Genomic DNA, 24,430 nt, shown 5'->3' on the forward strand with positions numbered 1-24,430 from the left:
CGAAGTGTGACGTAGGAGGAAGGAGACGCCATTAGAGGGAGGTGGAGAGGGAACGCTCTTCGCCTTTCCTCCGGTGCCTGACGTGGTGGCCAAGGCCCTTCATTCTCGGACTTTCTCTCGGTCCTTCCAGGCCTCGCCCGAGGACGAAGAGGAGCCAGCGGCGGGCCGGTGGCAAGGCGCTGAGCCGGCCGCAGCTGTGAAGGCGCTGCCGCGGCCGTGGGGAGCTCCGCGCGGCTCTAGTGCTCGGGCGGCCGGGAAGCGGCGGGATGGCTGCGGCCGGCGGCGGAGCGGCGGCGGGCCGAGCCTACTCGTTCAAGGTGGTGCTGCTCGGGGAAGGTTGCGTGGGGAAGACTTCGCTGGTGCTGCGCTACTGCGAGAACAAGTTCAACGACAAGCACATCACCACTCTGCAGGTGCGGACCCCGGGGAGCGGGAGGTGGCGCCTCAGGGCCCCCACCTACCTGGGGCCGTGAGGACTTTGCCGCCCGAGTCCGCGGGGTCTGGGCTGGCAAACCTCGGGCCTGTCACCTTCGCCTTCGGATTACTGTTCCAAGTTCGCCTTAGTTTCAGGCTGGGTCCGGGCGCCGGTAGACCGAGGACAGGCTGATGGGAGGGGAGTGGAAGGACCCTGAAAAGTCCCAGTGGCCCCCGTGGTAGCTGCGCACATCGGGGAGTCCCCTTGCGTGGACTAGGTTTTCCCCCTTTGATGAGCTTCCGCTTGGGCCCTAGGTGTTTTCACGCTACTGTCTCCCGAGTAGCAGCGCTTTTTCTGTACTTCGGAATTAGGAACTGGCTGCGGATTTGATTTTGCGAAAGGTTATTTGTAACTTAAGTGCTTATGGATGACAAAGTGTTTATGCAAGTTCCATTTTGTCCTGTTAGCAGGAATGGCAAAACAGCCATCTCTGGAGGATTTTTGAAATGACCGCTTGCTGGTGTGGGTTACGCAGTTTCATTGCAGCCCGTGTGGGTCTGACTTGTGGGTCACTCATTCTGCGAGGTCGGTCGACCCACGTTGAAACGTCATGTGAATACTGGCCCAGCAGTTGGTCCCAAAACTAAAAGCTTAGACGTTGCTGCTATTCTTTATTGCTATTTTCTTAACCTGTCATAAAAGACGGTCTTTCTTAGGTAGTTATATTGTAAAACGTTAAAATGTAATCGTGAAGAATGAGGTCAGGCCTTTGAGGGAGTATTCTATCCCCACTCTCTTGAAGAAATCAGTTTGCGTTTGTTAGGAAAAATTTATCCTACTAATGTGGCTTGGTAAATTTGGCCAGAGGCAGTAAAGTATAGTGAACTTTTGAGTTTGATTTGCCTAGATTCATATCGTACCTTAAGCCATTTAACTAGGTGTGTAATCTTGGGTAAGTTGCTTAACCTGTCTGACCCTAAATTTCTTCTTCTGTTGAAATGATCATAATAATAGTATGTAGCACATAGGGTTGTCAGGATAAGTATATGTAAAAGCACTAGGACTTGATGCAGTGTAAGCACTCTATTATTACTGCCCCAACTTGCACAGTAGATCTTAATTAGTAATTGTGTAGTGTGCAAGAACTTGGATGCTATTTAATGGGATGCCTAATCTAACCATTGTGACATTTGATGTTTGATGCTATTTTAACTGTTGGGTCTAGAATATAGGAAGATGCTCTGATTCTCATTCTGTGTTCTATTTTTACCCTTCTGTTCTTAATCCTACATGAAGCATAAGATCTGAATGTCAGATCATAAATTGCCACAAGTTAATAGTACAGTGGTGACAAAGCTCAACTTTGAACTCAGGTCTGACTTAAGAATTTGAATAGTTAACTTTGACTGCTTCTGGATATTGTTGAACAAACCATTTAGCATCTTCCTTTGTGCTAAGATCCAAAATGAAAAACTATTATAATTGAGGTTTTGATGGTTTTTTAAAAGATAATTTAGTCTTCCAACCTAAAGGTTACATTTTTATTAGACATCCCCAAAACATGCTCAAATCTAAAAGCAGGGTAAAGAATTTTAAATACCTGAGGGAAGTCACTGCAAACCACACAGGATAGAATGAAGTTATAGTAGATCTTCAGTATCAAAAGCCTACAAGTTCTGATTTTTATGTTTATGTAACTAACCACAAACAGTATCTGGATTTTTACAGAATTGAGGATTTTGTTGTATACCACTGTATGGAAATAGCACTCTAATCTCTTCCTCTTAGATAACAGTTCACCTCATCTTTCTTACTTTTTTTTTTCCTGAGAAGTATGATTTGTGTGACCTAGGAGACATACGTTGTATACTTTTTAATTTCCAAAAATGAGGAGATCATACATTAGAAGACAAAGAGTTCACCTCTTTTTCTTGTCAAAAAACTATTTAAAATACTTTTTGTTTTTGCAAAGTATACTCTTATCCATTGATATTTCCAAAAAATTGTATGATCGATAGATAGTTTATGATTCACTGTTTTAATCTTTTGAATACTTTAGGCAGTTGATTATCCACCTTTTTATTTTTTAACATCTTGGAGGTAAAATGAACTGATGTCATAGAAAGTAGAAAACTTACTGAGGTGGCCCATTTCATTTTTGTCTAAAAATTTTTAGACAGGTGTAATTTCCAACAAATTTTTCTTGTTATCAAGTCAAAATCTGGTTTTTTGTAGTTTTCAACACTAGTTCTGCCCTCTGAAGCTTGGTCTCATATGACGTCACTTCTGATAGTTGAAGATAGCTTATCACTTTCCCTTGAGTCTGGTCTTCTTTTGGGTAACACAACTCTAGTTCCTTTAACTGAATCTCCAGTGACATTATTTTAAGTCCTTTCACTATTTTGACATCTCTTCTAGACTGTTCAGTCACTTTCAGTTGTCATCCTTCTTTTCTTACAGTGGGATGCCTTGAGCTGTAGAAATGATTCCAGATGTAATTTGAACTGAACACAGAAGTAAAGGTTATCATTTCCCTTATTGTTTTCCAACAGAGATACAAAAAACATTCTATGAGCTCTTTGGGCTGCTGTCACATTGATTAATATTGAACTTGCTGTCAACTAAAACATCTTTATCTTAATTGGTTTAAAAAAAGTTATATTGGTTTAATTTTCTTTTCTTTTGATTTTATAGTTAATTTTTTTATCCCTGATATATTTAACCTGTTAAAGTTCAAGTACATTTGATTTGCTCCAATGATTAAATTCTGTTAATATTCATTTGTTTATTAGTTATTTTGCAGTACTGGGGATAGAACCCAGGGCCTCACCCATGCTAGGCAAGCTCTCTACCACTGAGCTAATTTCCCAGCCTTTTTTTTTTTCTTTTTAAGTTTTAGTTTTGGGGGTCTCAGTTACCCAGGCTGACTCCAGAGTAGCTGGGACTACAGGTGTGTGTCACCATACCAACTGTAAATGTCCTTTTAAATCTTGATTTTTGTGGGCTGGGGTTGTGGTTCAGTGGTAAAGTGCTTGCTTAGTGCCTTGCTTGCTTAGTATGTGTGAGGCACTGGGTTCGATCCTCAGAACCACATAAAAATTTTTTTAAAAAAGTATTGTGTTCAACTATAACTGAAAAATATATGTATTTAAAAATTTTTTTTTTTTTTTTTGTGGTGCTGGGGTTTGAACCCAGGGCCTTGTGCTTGCGAGGCAGGCACTCTACCAACTGAGCTATACCCCCAGCCCTGGTATATCTTCTTTAAATCTGTACTCTTGGGTGATCATTTCCTTTTCTTTATTGTACCCCGTTTTTCCTTATTAAGGTGCTTATTGAAGATGATGCGCTCTAATTTAAGTGTCTTTATCAGTTTTTACTAACCTCCTCTGTAAAAAGTAATCTTGTTTATAATAGGACCATCATCTTCTCTTCCAGGATTCTAACTGTGGAATTCCATCTGTCTTCCTTCTGGAGTATAGAATAGGTACTGACACATGATTATCAAAAGTAGTACTGTAAGGTTGACTGGACAGGTAGAATCCTGACAGTTCGATAAAGAGAAAACTAAGATAAATTTCCAAGGCCTCATAAATAGAAACTGTGTACCATTTCTCTGAAGTCAAGCTTACTACATTTTTTTGTGTGCATCAGTTACTGGAAGTTGATCCTAGGGGTATTCTACCACTAAACTACATCCCCAGGCCTTTTTATTTTTAATATTGAGACAGGGTCTCATTAAATTGCCCATGCTGGCCTTGAATTTGCAATCTTCCTGCCTCATCCTCCTAAGTGACTGGGATTACAAGTGCAGCCACCACACCCAGCTTTTTTTAAGTACACCTTAACCTCCTAAACAAGACTTAGCATTCAGGTCTAGAAGTTGGTTTTATGTTTTGTATCCTAGTACCTAGTCTAGGAATCTTGGCGTCCTTGATTGTAAGATTATTATGTTGAATATCTGAAATGTCTTCTGACTACCTCTGGAAGACACATCACTGTTGACGTAGCCAATTCATTACAACATCTTCATACAATGCAATAATTGAAGATTAAAGTCTTTTTACCCCTTTATTGTTTTATTATCTACATGTGGTTTTTGTCTTTTTTTTTTTTTTTAAGAAAAGAGTTTTTCTGAAATGTGGCAACAAAATTTCTTAAGTGTAAGTATCTTGTATATATGCCATTTTCTGCTTTGTGCTTTAAGCTACTCCTTAGAAGTAACCATTGGAGTTTCCATTTGAAAGTCTTTAGTTGACACTAAACTCATCATAATCTCTCTCTCTCTCTCTTTAAGAAACTAAACAGGAAATGTAAAATATTTAAGCCACCCAGCTTAGTTTTCTAATAACTAGTTTTTATTATCTTCTACAGAACGCTAATTTTATAAATTGTTTTCCTGAATCCTGTCTTCTGGAAATAGTGATAGATACTTAAATCTGCAACAGTGTTAGTGACTAACAAGAATAATGCAACCAGTTATACGCATAGCTTATGCAGGAGATAAAGATAGGAAGATGTTCGTCTACAATTCAGTTACTGTGTTGTTTTCAACAAAATACTCATGTTTATAAAATGATACTTTAGAATTTTGCTTTGCCAGTAGTTAGTAAGCTTAGCAAATGATTGGCTAACAAAGAACCAAAATCATTTTTTTTTAATCAAACAAGTTATTTAAAAAATTTTTTTGTCATATGTAATTTATTCCTATTTTTTTTCCTGTAATTCTTTTTGTTTTTTTAAAAAAACAGATTTTTGGAAATTATCCACTATAATTTCAGACAAGGTTTTGGGTAAATAAACATCAGGTACAAATGACAAATGTCAGCCTGAGCTAATAATAAGATTGTTACTTTTTAATGTCCCTAAAGTTTGAAAATTGAAATCATTTGGATTAGAAGTAGTGGTGCTGTTACTCAGGGTTTGGAGAAATAGGATACAAAATATGTGATTACTTTGATCCTTGTAACTTTGTGCCTACCCTGAGAATATTTTGGGATGTGAGTTGGTGTCCAGAAACACATACTGTCCAAGTGGAGGACTGCCAGATTAAGAAGTGTGTGTGTGTTCTGGAGCAGAGAACTTTGTGCAATGGAAAAAGTGTTGTGGAGTCAGGCTTCCACCCACTGCAGCACCTGACTGAGTTGTCTGACCTTGGGTGAATTCACTGTATTTCTTTGAATCTCAGGTTTAAAACTGAAAAATAGGGCTAATTATCTACATCACAGGGATGTTGCAAACATTAAATGAAAAAGCCCAACCATAGAGCTTGGAGCGTGGTCTGCACATTTTTTTCCTCCTTCCTATAGTCTTTAGATCTTTTGAGTTGTTGTTTAATGTTACTCTCCTCTTCCCCTTTTTGATGAGGGAGAGTTCACTGAGATGTTGTTGCCAGGCATTTGTAAATCTCCTGGAAATGTGGAAATTGTTTTTAATATGTAAATATCACCAGTTTTCTTGGGAGTACATTCTGGCTGTCCTCAGATTCTTAAAAGTTTTCTCTTGGAGAAATATTAAAATATTAAAAACTTGGGATATATATAAAATGAGATCATTTATATTACAGAGGGAATCTTTTTGGGGAATGGGGTATAAGCGTAGAAAAGTTTTTCAACCTGAAGGGAAAAAGGATTTAGTAGGGAACCCCCTCCCCTGCTTACTGAGGATTGAATCCTGCTATATCCCCCTGTGTCTCCAGTCCTTTTTATTTTTAGTTTAAGTTAGTATCTTACTGTTTTGCCCAGGCTGGCCTCAAATTTGCAATCCTTCTGCCTCAGTCTCCCAAGTAACAAACCAGATTATTGTAGCTCAAATATGTGATATACTAATAGAGCATATTATCAAAGGATTAGCCAGGCATGGTGGCATTCACCTGTAATCCCAGCTACTTAGGACCCTGTCTCAAAAATAAAAAGGACTAGGGATGAAGTTAAGTGGTAGAGTGCCTTGGGTTTGATCCCCAGTCTGGAAAAACTACAACAAAAATAGTTTCCAAGGAAACTTTTAGAGCATCTGTTAAAAAAATTCAGTTATGCCCAGGCATATTTGTAGCTGTGTTTATCTTCAATAGCATTATTTGAGGTCTGTTATAGAAAAGGATACTGTAGCTTCCACCCCTTCACTAGAGAAATGTTTGTTCATATATCAGTCTGGGAGGTACCATAGCATAGTGGTTATGAGTTTCATCTGGAACCAGACTATCTAGATTTCACTCCTACTCTGTCACTTACTTTGTGACCTTTAGCAAGATACCATACTTGTCTCAGCTTCCTCATCTGTAATATTTGGATAATAATTATATCTGATTCATAGGGCATCAGATTTAAATGACATAATACTTGAAAAACTCTTAGAACACTGCTCATTTCATTATAAGCCCTGTGGAATAGTTAAATAAAAATATGTAATCTAGTTAACAGAATGCTTGTCCCCATGAAAAGGTAATTTAACAGTTCGAGACAGTATATACTATGTATTACAAGATTAAGTTCCCTATAATTTTTCAGAATAGAATAGTTCAATGTGGATTTTATGAATGTAGTAAGAAAACTTAAATCCAAGGAAGAGGAATAGATTATGAACTGGATTTAGAGAGGTGAAGTTCAGATAGAGAATAAATAATGGGCCCAAATTAGAGGGGGATTTTATGAACAAACAGAAATAGAAGGAATATAAATAGACTTTCGAAGTTGGAGAGGAAGTAGAAAATATTAGAAGCTATCTGAGGAAGATAAGTGTGGACAAATTGTTGTAGAGGTCTTTGGATACAAAGATAAAACTTTGAGACTTATTTGTAGATGTAAGTTCTCCAGCATTCATAAAGGAAAAGTTTATGAATGATTTTGTAAAAAGTGCTTAAAACATAGTTTTTGACAGAAAGTAAGCATTCAGTAAATGTTAACTAGTAATAGCAGAAATGTCTGTAGTGTTTCACTGTAGGGAGATTATTTCATTGTTTTTGACTCTGCATCCTTATAGTCTATGCTGTGATGAGCATCTTTTCCATAAAATTATTTTTTGTATAACCATGGTTCCTAAGGAGATACTTAATACTGTTCTTTAAACTTTCATGGGAGGGTAATCATAAGTTTTAGAAGGGATGGTTAAAGAGAAATAAGGAGGATTTACCAGCTCTAGTCACTCCCTTTGCCAAGAACCCACTCAGCCGTCATCACAGAAGGTCGTTATGGTATCAGCTGCCAGCAGGCAGTTGTTTAAGCATACTTAATAAAAATGATAACCTATTAGGGAACTCTTCTATGAGTTATAAAAATAAAAAAAGCAAAAGAAAACAGGCTTTGTGGAGATGATTTTGCATGCAGAGCAAGCTATGAGATGAGACCAGAGGTGTTTACATATGGCATAATACAAAACCAGTGGTCATAAAGCCCCATAGGAAATACGAAGAAAAGACCTGGGAAGTTTTGGGGATTTTGAACTAACAAGGGAGGAAGAAGATATTTCTTTTGTTTGTGGTTTTTTTTTTTTTTTTTTTTTAAATATTTTTTAGATGTTGATAGACCTTTATTTTATTCATTTATTTATATGCAGTGCTGAGAATCCAGCCCAGTGCCTCACACATGCTAGGCGAGCACTGTACCACTGAGCCACAATTCCAGCCCCAGGAGAAGATATTTCTAAGGTTCCAAATGCCAGTGTCATCTGGGAACAGTGGTATGTGCTGATAGCCCCAGCCAGTTGGGAGACTGAGGCAGGAGGAACACCTGAGCCCAGGAATTCCAGGTCAGCCTGTGCAACATAGTGAGACTCTGTCTCAAAACAACCAAGCCAAAGCAAACAAATAAATTCTGATGACTTGGAGAATGTGATCAAAATACTAAAATAGGAGTAGAAAGCCAATTTTGGAATTGGAAGATCAGTTCTGTTTTAAATGTTTGGGAATAAAGTTATTTCAGTTTTCCTATTCATTAAATATTTGAATAGAATTTAGATTTTGAGTTTCTTCTTTATGGTGTTGATAGTGAAACCATGAGGAAAATGAATGCAAGTAAATTGCACAGCTGTTAAGTGGCATAACTGAGAGAGATTAAAATCCAAAGCTCATACTTTTAGCTGCTATGCTTGAGTGGGAGATGTCCTTTATTCACATTTTTTTGTCATAACATTTATTTGGTCTTCTAATTTTCCAAGTTATTTCTTTTGCTCTTTTGCCTTTTTTTGAAAAACCCTTTTCTGTATAATCTTTGTTTCCTTTATTCACATTTTTTTGTCATAACATTTATTTCTTCTAATTTTCCAAGTTATTTCTTTTGCTCTTTTGCCTTTTTTTGAAAAACCCTTTTCTGTATAATCTTTGTTTCACTTAAAAAATACCTACAGGATATATCCCATCTCTGCAATTTTTATCTTTGGACTCCTTATTTCATCACTAAATCAAGGGCCTTTTCCCAGTTTTTATTTTCCTTGGTGTGTCAACAGCAAAAAGTCCTTCCTGAAATCTAGGTTTCTTCCCTAATAATAATCCAGGCATCCCAGCTTATTTGTTATATCTTTCTTTTCTGCATTTTCTTCTATATAGTTGTCCCACTCGTGACCATTTCTACATAGCTGGGAACTCCACTCTCTTTAAATGTGTCAGTTAACTCTGGATTCTGAATATATTTTCTCTTCAGTAGCTCTTGGTTCTATTCCTTCTTTTGTATTTTCATGGTCTTAGTTCAAAGAACCCTTTTTGCTTTTCTCACCTACTTTTGTAATATTGTCCTGTTTTCCAAGTCTAGTCCTTTCCTTGCTAATCCACCTTCCTTTCCTAATGCACCTTCCCTTTCTATCCCAGTCATTCTCTTAAAATACAGCTCTGCTGCTTCTTCACTCTTTAAAACCTTAAGTGATTTCTTTGTTCTCAACAGTATTATTTCTTAACAGTCATTTCATAGGATGAAAAAGACATTCAATGCTGTATAGAAGAAACTCAGGGAAAGAGTTCAAATGAGTTTGGAGAATGCTTCTGAGATTCAGTTAGCCAATCTTTTGGCAGAATCTTTATGTGCTAATCTACAAAGAGCAGTATATAACTTTCCTAAAATATACTTGACCATAGTGTACTTTTTTTTTTTTTTTTTTTAATGTCTGGTGTTTTGGAAGAAAGTTTTAAGATCTATAATGTACCTGGGCACGGTGGCACATGCCTGTAATTTCAGTGACTCAGGAGGCTGAGGTGGGAGGATGGGGAGTTCAAAGCCAGCCTCAGCCAAAGCAAGGTGCTAAGCAATTCATTGAGACCCTGTCTCTAAATAAAATACAAAATAGTGCTGGGGATGTGGCTCCATGGTTGTGCGCCTCTGAGTTCAATCCCTAGTAAACCCCTATCGCCTGCCCCCCCCACCTCCCCACCCCCACACAAAAAAATCTATAAGGTAAAGACTATACTTCTGGATGTAGAATCTAGGAACTTTTTGATTCATCCTTTGCTTATCTTTGTAGTCTCCCTCTGGCACTGACCATACCAACTTGGAGTCTCCCTTGGGAGGTGGGGTCATGTGTTTCAGGCTTCTGTGGTTTTATTCGTCTGTTAAGAAAGGTCATTTATTCCCTCCAACATCTTGTTTAGTGTTTCAGGCCAAGTATTGTACTGCCTTTCTCAGCACTCCTTATAGTGTACTTGACAAGACCCTTCATTTTAGCGCTTATTACTTGAAATTTACATTTTAAATTCTTCATAGACTATTAAAGACTAGAACCATGTTCCTTCGTTTTTGTGACATTACTACATAGGATAATTATTAAATATATATTAAATAAGTGAATTATGTAAATGCAGAACCTTTTTGACTAATATTGATATATAATAAACTACCAAACATTTCTTATATCTTAGGAATCTCTTAGACTTTTTCTTCCTATTACTATTTAAGGAAGGTGACATCAAATTAAATGCTCAGAAAAAATTTGTATCACATTTAGAGGGGAAAAACTAAGAAAAAGTACTTACCATTTTGTGTGTGTGTGTATGTTTGGGGAATGAATCTCCCTACACATGCCAGGTATTCTGCCACTGAGCTACATCCCCAGCTTCTCTTTATATTTTTAATAACTTTTGTTCATAAAACAAGATTTCTTTTTCTTAGAAATGTAAGTACTTTTCTGTCTTTAACAAAAATAGTATTTGGTTACAAAATAAAAATTCAAGGATTACTTTTTCTCTCAGACAACTTAAGATTCACCTTGAGATGATTCATCTATAGTTTTAGTATAAGTAGCATTATTTTACATGAAACATTGTTTAATTATTTCTCTTTTCTTAGGCATCTTTCTTAACAAAGAAGTTAAATATTGGTGGAAAAAGAGTAAACCTTGCCATATGGGTAAGTTAACCTTTTCAACTATATTGAGTGGTGTTTGCCTGTTCTTAGTATTCTAATAACTAATTTGTAGAATACTAATTTTTTCTAGGAATAAGAATTTGAATTTCTGAAATTTTTTTAAGTTAACTGAAACTTAGCCAGTTTTGTTTATGATTTTAAAAGTTCCTAAAATCTGGTTAATAATTATGTTTGAGATACAGTTTTATATTTAAATATTGATGTCATAGTGACCCTAGCAGCAGAAGGGTCAACTTGGGGATTCTACTTCACAGAGTGGACAGGGTGGGTGGGACTAGCTTTGCTGCCCCAAGTGCCAGCCTTCTCACTGGTGGAGAGTAGGATAAGGATAATGCAGTAGGATCTCTGTAAGCAGGTGGTCTTGCTGCATGCTTGCTTTTATTTCTTCTCCCTATGTGGGGAATCAGAATTTAGGGCAGGATCTATTCTTGGCTCATAATGTAGTATTGGCCATTTTGACTCTCTGACTTCTGAATTGGTTTTTTAGTGAGCATGGGGAGGTTGCTGAGGAGAAGAGTTGGGAGGGGAATTGACCTTTGTTTAACAGTAAAACACTGCATGTTAATCTAAAAAAAAAATTAATAAAATTGTAACCTGTTTCTTTTAATAGTGTTTGGGGATTATCTGTGACTTTATGCTGTTTTTTGATTGATCAGAAGTTCATTGAAGTTGCAAAAGCAGACAGGCAGACATTTTTTCTTCTGGTTTAATAAACATTTGTTGTTTTATTTAGGATACAGCAGGTCAAGAGAGATTCCATGCATTGGGTCCAATTTACTACAGAGATTCAAATGGAGCTATTTTAGTTTATGATATAACAGATGAAGATTCTTTTCAAAAGGTATTCTGTTTACTTTTGGATAGATGATTCAATGAGAAGAACAATGATTTTTCAAGTCTCCATTAATATACCTTTGTTTATTACATGATTAGTTTTTTAAACTTTAAAAAAGTATACAGTTCGTTAAAAAAAAAAAAAGGTGATTACTCGTTTCATTGGAATGTTTAATTTCTATTAATTCACATTAGAGTAATTATTTATTGCATGGCTTTCTCAAAGGGAAATAATTAAAGTTAAGCTTCAGAAAAATACAGGGACTTTGTTTCTCCCTTTAAAAAATCACATTTCTTTGATTGTATACATATTGGGCACCTGAAAACTTGGTGTAGCTGTGTGGACTCCCTTTTTGTGGAAGAGAGTAAAGGAAGAACAAAATCCAGTTTAAGCTCTTTCTCCTCACTAAATATTCCGGAAGGCACAGGATAAATTTTAAAAGAATAGTCTAGGTAGTGTTTGATTATTTAAAGTTCTTGTTCTTTTTATTTTTTATTTTTAACTCCTCTTCAAAGTTGCACCATAAATGTAAGATTTTTAAAGTTGTTTGGGACCAAAAGTGATTTAACATTAAGCTTAGCCTCTGAATTCTCATGGCAATCAGGATAAGTTACTTATTTGACTTTCCTTCCTAAAGCCTTTCTTGGAATAAGTTTGTCGGTCTTTTGTAATGAAAGGGAATAATTCCAAGGTAAAAGCTTTTCTTGCCTTGAGTTATAGGTTATTCTTATTAAAAATGCTTGCCTTTTTAGTTTATTTTTTGCTCTTTATTTTTTGCTCTTTATTAAATCTAATGGAGCAGGAAGATATACCAGTTAGCTTTTGGATTATTAATAACATGGCAAAGTAGTTCGAGGAGTAGAAAAATGAAACAGTATGTATCTTGCTGATTTAATGATTTTTGAAAGTTATTTTGGAGCTGCTGTTTGATGCTACTGTTTGTTATCGCTTCCTGGCTTTTTGCATAAAAATAAATGGTTTAAGTATTTTGTTGATTAAAAGAAAGTCAAGTATTTTGGATTGAAAAGTGCCAGCAACTTATTACTACATAATAAGATCCCCAAAACTTCATGGCTTAAAAATGATTTATTATTTCTCATGATTCTGTGGATTGATCAGGTAGGTCCTCTGCTTTATCTGGCTTATTCCATCTGGTTATTTCTCCACATGCTTTCTCATCATTCATTTTTTTGCTGCTGTTCTGTTACTTTAGTTGGGGCAGAGGGTGTCTGGAGACCAAACTCAGAGTTGCTATACACTGAGCTACATCCCTAAGCACCCCCCCCCCCACTTTTTTAAAAAAATTTTGAGATAAAGTCTAAGTTGCCCAGGTTGGCCTTGAATTTGAACTTGTGCTCCCCCTGCTGTTGCCTCCCAAGTCGCTGGGATTACATGTATGTGCCACTGTGCCCAGCTATCATTCTGTATTTTTGCTTAAGCTTTATGTATGATAACTAGATTTCAGGAGTATAAAAGTAGAAGCTGCCCAACTTCTTAAGATTAAGTTTGGAACTGGCACTTCTGTCACATTCTCTTGGTCAAAGCAAGTTATAAGCTCAGCCAGAACTCAAAGGGTGGGGAACTTGACTACCTGTTGGTAGAAGACTAGGTGAAACTATAACCAACTTTAACTCACCTCAGAATGTATAAGGGTAAGAATTAGGAGGCCTGTGGAAGAGAACATATTTGGAGATGAATAACAAATTACTTTGTTTCGTGTGTTTGTTTTTGTGGTACTGAGGATTGAACCCAAAGCTGCTTTACTAAACTATTTATACCCAACCCTTTTAATTTTTTATTTTGATAAGTATCTCACTATGTTACCTAGAATGGGCCTGAACTTTTGATGCTCTTGCCTCAGCCTTCCAACTAGCTAGGATTATATTGATTGAATAACTGATTGATTGTGGTACCAGAGGTCAAACCCAGGGCCTTGCACATGCTAGGCAAATGCTCTGCCACTGAGCTGTACCCCCAGTTCAATAACAAAATTTTCTAAAAATTTGATAAGATTAATAGACTGTGATCTATACATACAGTGAGTAAAATAATATGTAATAGGATTCTGTTACGTTTCTCTTGAGGTGATGAGGTTGCACATTTTTTTCTTATGTGAAATTGACTAAATTAAATGCTTTGAAAACTATACGTATTTGTGAACCAAAGAAAATATGGAGCTGCACTGAGAAAACTCATTTAGTCCTTTATAAAAATTAGGTGATAATTAATTTCCTTTGGTTTTATAAGGATTTTGGGTTACTAAAGATAGTTCCTCTGCATTCTTGGAGAGAATAGGAGTGTGAAACTGTTAACATTTTGCCATCTACTTTTTTGGTGCTCATATACATTTTTTTTCTCTTTAAATGTATGATAGAGAAGTTCTTAAGCCCTCTGTTAGGAACCAATGACATTCATTACTAAAGACTATTTTAAACCCACATTGACTGTAGATATCTATTATCAGAGGCTAGGCTTGACATGCTTTTGCTTTGGTAAATAGCTTTGTTTGGATCTACTGAAAATTCATAAAAATTTGCAATTAAGAGGTGTATCTGCATATACTTATTTATATATACATACACACACATGTCTATGTAGCGAGAAATCTTTCTATTGTATGTGTTTTGCAGTATAATCTTGTAATAATGATCCTCCAGTAAATCATTCCTATTAATAACTAAATATATGAACTATTAAGACATTTTGTGGTATTTTGCCAATGTTGAGTATTTAGGTATGGTAATAGTACTAATTCTAATAGGCTTTGTTTTAATATTTGCTCTTTTTGTAGGTAAAAAACTGGGTCAAAGAATTACGGAAAATGTTGGGAAATGAAATCTGTTTATGTATAGTTGGTAAGCTTCATTACTTCAAAAAAATCCTTTGTTTCCTTAATGTTTTATTAAAGACACAGTAAACAAGTAATTCGTTTTAAAGGTGATATGAGAAAGGAAGAATTATAGTATTTTAATATATAATATTTTAGAGTAACTTAGGATTTGGAGGTGATTTTACAGAAGGTTCAAACCCTATACTTCAGGGAGTGCCTTGGGGAGTAGATGGGATGCTAAACCTGTGAGGCTTCAGGTTCCCCAGCCTTGCTTTAGTTTCAGCCTTTACTTTTTTCACTATAATATTTTGCTTCCCAAAAAAAAGTAGTTCAGGAACTATTTTAAGTAAAATTAAAGCCACCAACTTAAGTCGGTATTCTTGTTTTATACAATTACTGGTATACATTTTTGTAGGATTTTTTTGGTTTTGTTTTTTGTTTTTCTGTGCTATTGGAATTGAATCCAGGGCCTTGTGCTTGCAAGGCAAGCACTCTACCAACTGAGCTATATCCCCAGCCCCTGTATACATTTTTGAAACAAGGACAAATTCAATTGCAAGGATGTAGTAGATCATGAACCTAGTGTGGAAGACTATGGTTAGTGGGTAAAATAAAAGACTTCTGGAGCTCAGTCTTAGACTTCTAGAATTTTTCTTTGGCTCCCTTTTTCTTCAGGTGATTATGTCTATGATACGACAGTTATTGAGTAATAAACGTATTCCAGAAACTATCCTCTGCACTCAACAGACATTATCTCATACAATCCTGTAACCCTGCAAGGGCTTTATAGAAGTTGAGTCCTGGACATATGTGCTTGCCCAATGTCAAGCCAGTATCAAAGATGGGATTTGAATTGAAATCATTCTGACTTGTATGCTTATGTTATTAATCCTTAAGATATATAGTGTCAGTCTGTTTTCTCTTTTCTATGTGGCTGATCGTAGCAAGAATGAATTTAGAGAAACCTGGGTAGTTTTAGTGGAGGTTGAAGATGATATTTGGGGAAATGAAAGAAAGGAATGATCAGTGTGGGGAAATCTTGCTTTAAGCCATAAGAATTTTTTTTTAACTTGAATTTACATTTCTTGCATCTTGTCACCACCAGATTGGTAACTTTACAGTCTCATATCAGGGCACAAATTGAGTGGGATGGAGTTGGGGGAGAAGTCAGAGATAATTTGTCCTGCCTTTCAATCTAGTTAAGTGGTTGACTAGACAGCAGGGATATTTCAGACTGAAACACTGGAGTAGCAAACCACATAATGTTTGACACTAAAGTTGCAATTAGTCATTATGAGGTTTGTGTGTCTTTGTGTGATATATGGGATTTACCAAGAGTAGAAATGATTGAACATTTTCATTTGAAGGATTGTGTCATTTCTCTAAAAATAAAAAAATTACTAACAGAGAAGCCTCAAGAGCTTGTTGCTTGACCAAGGTTCCAAAAATAACATTAAAAAAACAAAAACAAAAAACCCTCCCTGCTACTGACAGGTATGTCAAAGAATTTTAGTTAGAATTCAGAGTTGGAACAATTTTGAAAGCTCATTTACTATTGTTCTCAAACTCGGCTGTCATTAGGACAACCTGGAGAACTTTTTTGAAAAAATAAAAATTATTTTAAGTGGCTTCTTTGAACCAGGCACGGTACTATAATTGTGGTTTAACCTATATGTACATCACTATTTGGGAACAGCTTATCTAATCTGACACAGTGCAAGAATCTCTTAGATCATCATCTTGTATGAAGATTCTTGGTAACTCTGTGTTCTTATTAGAAAGGCCACTTTAAAAAAAAAACTAATTTTTTTTAGTTTTGTTCTTTACAATTAGTTCCCTATAATCTTTACTTAGTGATTTATTTATTTATTTTTAAGTACGGGGAGTGAACCCTGGGGCACTTAACCACTGAACCACATCCCAAGCCCTTCTTGTATTTTATTTAGAGACAGGGTCTCCCTAAGTTCCTTAGGTCCTCACTAAGTTGCTGAGGCTGGCTTTGGTAATCCTCCTGCCTCAGCCTCCTGAGCTGCTGGGATTATAGGCGTGCACCACTGCAACTGGCTGTTTTTTTTTTTTTTTCCTTGAAGTAAACTTTTTATTGAAATGTAATGTGTACAAAAAAAAGTGTACACATTTTCAGTAGCAACAGTTTTCACAAAATGAAAATTTCTCAAAGTGTAAAGTGTACCATTGAAGCCCCACTAATGCTTCTTTCTTACCCTAGCACTATTGTAGTTACCTTTTCTTCACCCCCCTTCACCCCCCCGCCACTACCCTGACTTTTTTTTTAAATGTTTTTTTTAGTTGTTGATGGACCTTTATTTTGTTCATTTATTTATATGTGGTGCTGAGAATCAAATCCAGTGTCTCACACATGCTAGGCAAGCACTCTACCACTGAGCCACAACCCCAGCCCATCTAAAGCCTTCTTTAAGCCACTGATAGCAATGTGTTAACCAGTTATAGGGAACCCCATACTTTACTAGCAGAGACCTTTTCCTATAGGTTGTTTCTAATCCATTGGCAGTCTTGGCTGTGATTGTTCTTTTTAAACTAGTATTCTGCATCTAGTCTGTCTTTAATACTTGTGTATTTATTAAATAAATATTATTGATCATGGCTACCATTTACTGAGTACCATGAACTGTATGAACTACATATTATTTCATTTGGTCTTTCTGACAATACTTTAGGAAGACCATTTCCATTTTATGCATGGGTGAATGGGCTTAGAGAGCTTTATACCTCACAAAACCACTTATCTGAGAGAAACCTGGGAGTTTAACTCAGGTCTGCATGCTACTTCAGGCCCATATCCTTAATAAACACTGTTATTTACTGTATCAGGTTTTGGGCCTACTGTAGTAAATACATAAAATATATATGGTCCTTATCCTCTCAAAGCTTATTTTGAAGGAAGTGAGAAAAAAAAAAAGTTACCATTGTGTATTATGATCATTGCTATCAAAGTGCAGAGTTGAGTCTTGTAAGACCCCAAAGAAAACCTGTCTAGATTTGGGCAAGTAAGGGGAGATTTTCTTTCCTTTTTTTTAGTAATTTTTAGTTGTAAACGGACACAATGCCTTTATTTTATTTATTTCTTTTTTATGTAGTACTGAGGATCGAACCCAGTGCCTCACACATGCTAGTCAGGTGCTCTACCACTGAGCTACAGCCCCAACCCGAGGGGAGATTTTCTGGAGCACAAATGGTTTCACTAAGTTAGCTAAATGCAACTAGTAGGGTGGTGGTAAAAAGTGTGTTACCTGTCATGGAGTTTAATTCTCTCAAAACTAGTGATTTTTCCATTTGATCACTCACTTTGATGAATGTGATTGTTATTAATAACTAACTCTTAATTGAACAGATATGATATGGTAGGATTTCTTTTACGTAAATCTTATTTTCACCTTCACCCTGAAAAGTTTGTTAGCTGTATTTGTACAATGTGAAACTAAGAGAGGGTAAGTAATTTACCCAGGATCTTAGTGCTATGAAGGAAGTTTTATTATATTTAAAAGCTGTGGTGTGTTTTACTAGGGGTGCTCTACCACTGAGATAGATCCCCAACCTTTTTTATTTTTTAGTTTGAGACAGGATCTCACTAAGTTGCCCAGACTTGGCCTCAAATTTGTGATCCTCTTGCATCACTGGGATCATAGGCATGTGCCACTACACTCAGCTTGAAAGTGTCTTTGTATTATGTATCACATATCAGACTTAACAAAATATGATTCTAATTCTTTGTCATTAATTAGACCATCTCCCCTTAGCAGCGAGCTTTTCTCCTATGTGTGTGTGTGTGTGTGTGTGTGTGTGTGTGTGTGTGTGTTAGGGATCACACCCAGGGCTTTGCTTATGCTAAGCAAATAAGCAAGTGCTCTACCATATTCTTAATTCAGATATGTATTTTTAAAGATGATTAAAGTATCTTTCTCCCTTCCTCAGCCCATTTATTTAAAAAATTTAATAAAAGCTTCATAGTATACAAATAGGTTTTGATCAGGTAGGTACTTATGCTGGTGGTTGTCCTTTGTCTTCAGGTGCCTTAAGCCTGTCAAAAACCTGTGTAGCTGCAGATTAGTATTAAAGCAAATAGGAGCTTCAGAGCTTTACTCCCTTAGCTATTTTGCTTTTGAAAGAAGAAACTACAAAGGGTTTTGAACTTAGGAAAGAAATCAGTCACTAACAGTTTTCTGTGACATTTTCTGTGCCTACAATCCATGTGATCACTGATTATTCTAAGAAGTAGTAGTTACCTAGTAGAGGGCTTTAAATTTTTTATTTGAATAAGTTATTAAAAGATCTATGATAGTTAATAATGGCCTGATTTATTAAAATTAGTCAAATTTGGAATATTATTAAATGATAAAACAATGTCTGAGTAATTTCCCTTCAGTGTTCATTTGAAGCAGTAAGGTGATTACCTGCTTTTCCTAACCTCACTCTTTTTGTAGGTATTGATTCTAGTGGAATTGAAAATAAGACATTAAAGGTCTAGGAAAAAAAAATTATAGGGTTTTAGTTAGTTGGAGTAAAAGTCTTTTTACTATTAGGGGACTAAATTGTTTTACCTCTTTAAAGACACAATATTGTGCCTGTTAGAGCCACCTGCCACCAGATGGTGCTTTTTGCACTCTTTGTAGAATAAAATAACTTGTTTTTCCTCTAGTTACTGTCACCTATAATATTTAGCAGATTAAAATATTTATTGGCAAATTATAACATAGGAAATCAGGATTAATATAGGACATCTTACTAAGGTAAGGTATACACATAACTGTTCAAAGAAGAGAAAATTCATTACTCGCTTCCATTGTACTCACTGATCTTAAGTGTTGTGTCTGCTTTCCTCCTTCTCATCCTTAGGCTATAGCGGGAAATAGTTTCTTGTAGTTACCAGCAGTTAGTGTTTAGATTATTTGAGATCTTCAATATACAGAACTTCTGGATTTAAACTTTTCAGTGGTAAATAATACATCTTTCATTGGGTGCTTACTTGAATACCTGATCTAAAACATCTCTAAAATTTTCTTCTAATCTCTGTAAGGTCCCAAGGGGAAAAAAATGACCTTAATTACAGGATTTCTTTTTTTCCTTCCTAAAATTCATAATAGAAGAAGTGTTCTTCCTTAGGGTCTTTTTATTCTTAAATGTTGCTTCAATTACCTTTAGCACTGTGTGTGTCTGGTCAACTCACCTTAACTTCTATCCTGTATTCAGTAAGGCATCTGCAATTTATAGTATCTTTATTTTTATTCTGGTGACTTTCTGGTATAATCTTGGTTTGGTTACATTGTTTAAGGAGAGCTAAATTTATTTCTTTTCAGCCATTTAAATCTGCATGATATGCAAATGTTAAGTTCTAATAAGTCGCTAACTTTTTTTATTTTTTAAAATATTTTTAATCGTAGACAGACACAATGCCTTTATTTATTTATTTATTTTTATGTGGTTCTGAGAATCAAACCCAGTGCCTCCCTCAGCAAGTGCTCTACCACTGAACCACAACCTCAGCCTGCAAACATTTTTAAAAGTTTTTCTCCCTGTGGTGGTAAAGTCCTTAAAAATCCATACATTTTGGGCTGGGGTTGTACCTCAGTAGTAGAATGTTTGCCTAGCATTTGTGAGGCACTGGGTTTGATCCTCAACACCACATAGAAATAAATAAATAAAGGTATTGTTTCCATCTTACAACAACAAATTTTTTTTTTAAATCCATATATTTTAATTTTACTTTAACTCATTTATATTATCTAGAGAACCAGAATATTCTTAGGGCCCAAGAAACTAACTGAATTATTTTAGTAAACAAAAAAATAGCCATACTTAATTACTGGCTCTGAGTTGATTGGGGAACGTAGAAAAAAATTTACTCTCTTAGCCATTAATAGTTTGCTAAAAATTCTAAGTTTTTCCCTAGATTTCCCAGGGATTCTGCATAAATCCAGTTGAGGAAAGATGAGTCATTCATCTTTACAGTTGTGAACAGCGTTCATATGATAGAGTTATAGTTTTAACTGGTCTGATGGGGATTTGTATTTTTTTTTTCGGGTAATTAAAATGGTAGTTATGCATTTAAAATTGGTTTAATTTTATTATAAAATTAATACTAAGATTAGTATTTATTTTTTTCAAATTAGGTAATAAAATAGACTTGGAAAAGGAGAGACATGTTTCCATTCAAGAGGCAGAATCGTAAGTGTCTGGCACCTCTACCTACACACCCCATCCCACCTTGTTACTCCCCAGAAGTTTTCCTCTTTTACAGTATATATTACCATTTAGGTGTTACTCAAACCTCTTAAGGTTTTGAGCTATTGAATATAATGAAACGTGTTTATGTTGGTAATTTCTAGAGTTTTGACAATATTTAAAGATATTCTACTTCCAGTTCCCATTTTGATTTCATTAAAAATATTATGTAAAAAAAGTTACCATGATCAAATAGGCAGCAAATCACAAAAACTTTTAAGTATTTGAGTCCCAAATAAATCTATGAAAAGTTCAAGGCTTATTATTTGTGTTATTTAAAATTTGGCTTGATGTATAGTGAGGTTAAAGAGCTAATCTTAATTTTACTGAACTTGGGTAAATTAAGTCATTTTTATGTTTGGCATATTATTATGCTGCTGTAAAAAATTTCTAATGTTTTACACCAATTGCTGATGTTATTTTTTTTTAGGTATGCAGAGTCTGTAGGAGCAAAACATTATCATACTTCCGCCAAACAAAACAAAGGAATTGAGGAACTTTTTCTTGACCTTTGTAAAAGTAGGTATATTCAGATTTAGTATGCTTAAAAATGACTTTTTAAGCTTTGATAGTGTTTCTAAAGTGATATTTTAACAGTTTCCATTTCTGTTCCACATAGATAATTTTTTGCATCTACCAATACTGCTATTTATTTAATATTCTTTAACTTATTTTTTAGAACATTTAAAATACCTTACTTTGTGTTTTAAATAGTAATTAGTACCTATGGAATAATATGAATGGTATGTGATAAATGCATAAAAATTTTGCATATGTATAAAAGTAAAAATTGATGGAGAATTTGCAGACTAAAACACATAAAAGCTATAATAGTCTGTTGTAGTGTGTGGACCTTATTTAGATTCTGATTTGACAAACTAGTTAAGAACATTTGTGAAAAAATTGGGACTACATAACATTTTTTGGACACTTGATATTAAGATGTAATTGTCAATTTTTAAGGTGTGATTATGGTGGTGTGATTAAATTTTTATAAAAGTTCTCGGAGATGCATATCAAAATAATATATAAATAAAATGTGTCTAGGCTTTGATTAAAAATAATGATGGGATGTTTAGATATAGACAAAATTGGGTGATTTCATTGTGCTATTTGTTTTCCTACTTTTACATATGTTGAAATTTTCCCTATAAAAATTATTTAAAAAGAGAAAGTAAGTTTTTTATTTTAAATATGCAACTTTGAAGTTATTTCTCATATTACCAGTAGAATGCATATCATATTTAGGAAAATCCTAGTCTATGGAATAATAGATTGAAATGACTGGCAAATTGTATTCCTTAAATTTATGGACCTCAGACCACTGCTTCACGTAAACCAGTTGAGGATCTTGTTAAAATGCATAATTTGATGTAGCAAATTTACCCTGGCTTGAGGTTCTCATTTCTACAGGCACCCAGGTGATGCTATTCCTCTTACCATACTTACAGTAGAAGGCTCTAGATCCTAATGGCTTAACAGTGTGATAAATCTCACACCTTCATCATTTTTTGAGTATTCCCCATATGTTTATTTAAAAATCATGTAAAATATGCATAAGTACTAGCATATATGTACATTTTAAAATATACCTAAAGATAGAAATTTTGAAAGGTTGAAAAAAATAAGTAGAAATAGAATTCATAATTTTCCTTATTTCATCTCACTGGATTGTTCCACATAACTCAATTTGGAAGCCATTCTTCATGAGCAACCCAAATGTTAGAATCTTAATTTTATTTCAAGGACTCCTTATTTTTTCTTCTTTTTTTTTTTTGTCAATTATGTATTTTGGAAATATTTTCTGCTAGTCTGTCTTGAATTTTATTTTTCTTTGTCTCTTGAAGAGCAAAAGGCTTTTGTTTTGTTTTATGTGGTACTGGAGATTGAACCCAGGGGCACTTTGCCACTGAGCTACATCCCTAGTCTCCCTGACCCCTGCCTCCACCCTGTCCCATTTTAAAATTTTGAGACAATGTCTCACTGTGTTGCCCAGGCTCCTGCCTCAGCCTCTCACATAGCTGGAATTTCAGGTGTGTATCACTGTGCCTGGCTTAAAAGTTTTAAAATTTCATTGAGATTGAGTTTATCAATTTGTTTATATATATTTTTTTTTGTCCTATATGAAAATCTAAACCATTCACAAAAATTTTCTCCTACAAAGATTTTTAACGTGTGTTTTCTTCTAGAAATTTTGCTTTATGTCTTATATTTAGGTAACTTTTCCTGATTTTTGCATATGGTGTTGACGTATGGGTTAGGTTTATTTTTTACATATAGTTTTTTAGTTCTGGTACCATTTCTTGAAAATATTATTCTTTCATCATTGATTAGCCTTGGCATATGTATCAGAAATGAAGTGACTATGTATATGGGGATCTTTTTCTGGACTTTTTCTGTTCCATTGATCTGTTTGTTCTTTCATTAAGGAGAAACTATCTTAGTGTAGCTTTATACTATATATTTAAATCAGTGAGTCTTCCAGCTGTTCTTTTAAGCTCTTTCATCTTAAAAACTTATTAATTCAAATATCACTCACTTAAATTACTGAAGAATAAATCCTGTGCCTTAAATATCATTTGTACTCGGGATAACTTGAACTTTGACATCTCTGAATATTTTTGGAATATTTTCAGGATCATACTTGTACAGTTATTTGCCCGAAGCAAAAAGAAATTTTTTTTCTATTGTTGTCACTGTGACCAGTATATATCACTGGTTATAGATGCCTGCTACTGAAACTAGTTCTTCAAACTTCTGTAAAGCTATTTTAGTGAGCTAAGTGTTCATTATGTTTAATTTCCTTGTTGATTGAAAGTCAGAAATAGCTCTCATATGGTATACTGAAATTATAGAAAGAGGAAAATCAAAGATTTGGTTCTAATAATTTTTGCTCTTTCCCTCTCTTAGGGATGATAGAAACAGCACAAGTGGATGAGAGGGCAAAAGGCAATGGCTCCAGTCAACCAGGAGCTGCAAGACGAGGTGTACAGATTATTGATGATGAGCCTCAAGCCCAGAGTGGTGGTGGAGGATGCTGTTCTTCTGGATAACCATTCACACCTAAGAAATTAAAAAAAAAAACAAAACTGTGGATCATTGCCCTCAACATGAAGACTGCCATATTCCAAGTCACATTATTTTATCAATGGAGTTATAGAATTAACAGTATTTTAAATTACATTTATAACACTGCAGAGACCTTAAGTGCTAAACTTAGTGGAGTTTGTGACCAGAGAATTGGCATTTTCTACAAATGTTAACAAAGCAATTACCAATGGCCTTTTTACATATTTTTTTCTTTAATGAGGAATAATATGCATGTAGAAAAGACCTACTTAAAGGCTTCATTTATATTCTTTTAAATCAAATCTTTATTTAATAACTTATATATGTTGTTGGAATGATATACATTTTTGCAGCCCTTTGTATTTTGTGGTAGTTTGAATTGTATCACTTCTAAACAGCAAACTGTTTTTGTTTTTGTTTTTGATTAGCAGATACCTGAAGTACTATTTTTGCAGGGTTTGCACAGGCCCCTAACTGTCTACTACTTTGATATAATCTATATACATCCTGTATGCTGAGCTGGTAAAATACATTGTAAATTACATATTAAATATTTTATCTGCTTTTACAAGCGCAAGGTGCAAAAATATATACAGTAGTCTCATTGATGACTGTAAAGTGAATTAACATTTGGTGATAATGCCTAAGCTTTTTGACTGATATAAAGATCATCACTCCCCTTC

General features: G+C 35.0%; 1 protein-coding gene across 1 annotated transcript; it reads left to right on the top strand.

The window, feature by feature from the left end:
- Rab21 (RAB21, member RAS oncogene family) lies at positions 1–23,789 on the top strand. The gene is made up of 7 exons (XM_047550166.1): positions 1–413; positions 10,678–10,737; positions 11,489–11,596; positions 14,382–14,445; positions 20,567–20,621; positions 21,109–21,197; positions 23,589–23,789. The coding sequence occupies exons 1-7, from the start codon at positions 267–269 to the stop codon at positions 23,729–23,731; spliced, it is 666 nt and encodes a 221-aa protein (XP_047406122.1). The 5' UTR covers positions 1–266; the 3' UTR covers positions 23,732–23,789.
- The last annotated feature ends 641 nt before the right edge of the window (positions 23,790–24,430 follow it).

This window comes from Sciurus carolinensis, chromosome 4 (genome assembly GCF_902686445.1).
Source record: "Sciurus carolinensis chromosome 4, mSciCar1.2, whole genome shotgun sequence".
Lineage (NCBI taxonomy): Eukaryota > Metazoa > Chordata > Mammalia > Rodentia > Sciuridae > Sciurus > Sciurus carolinensis.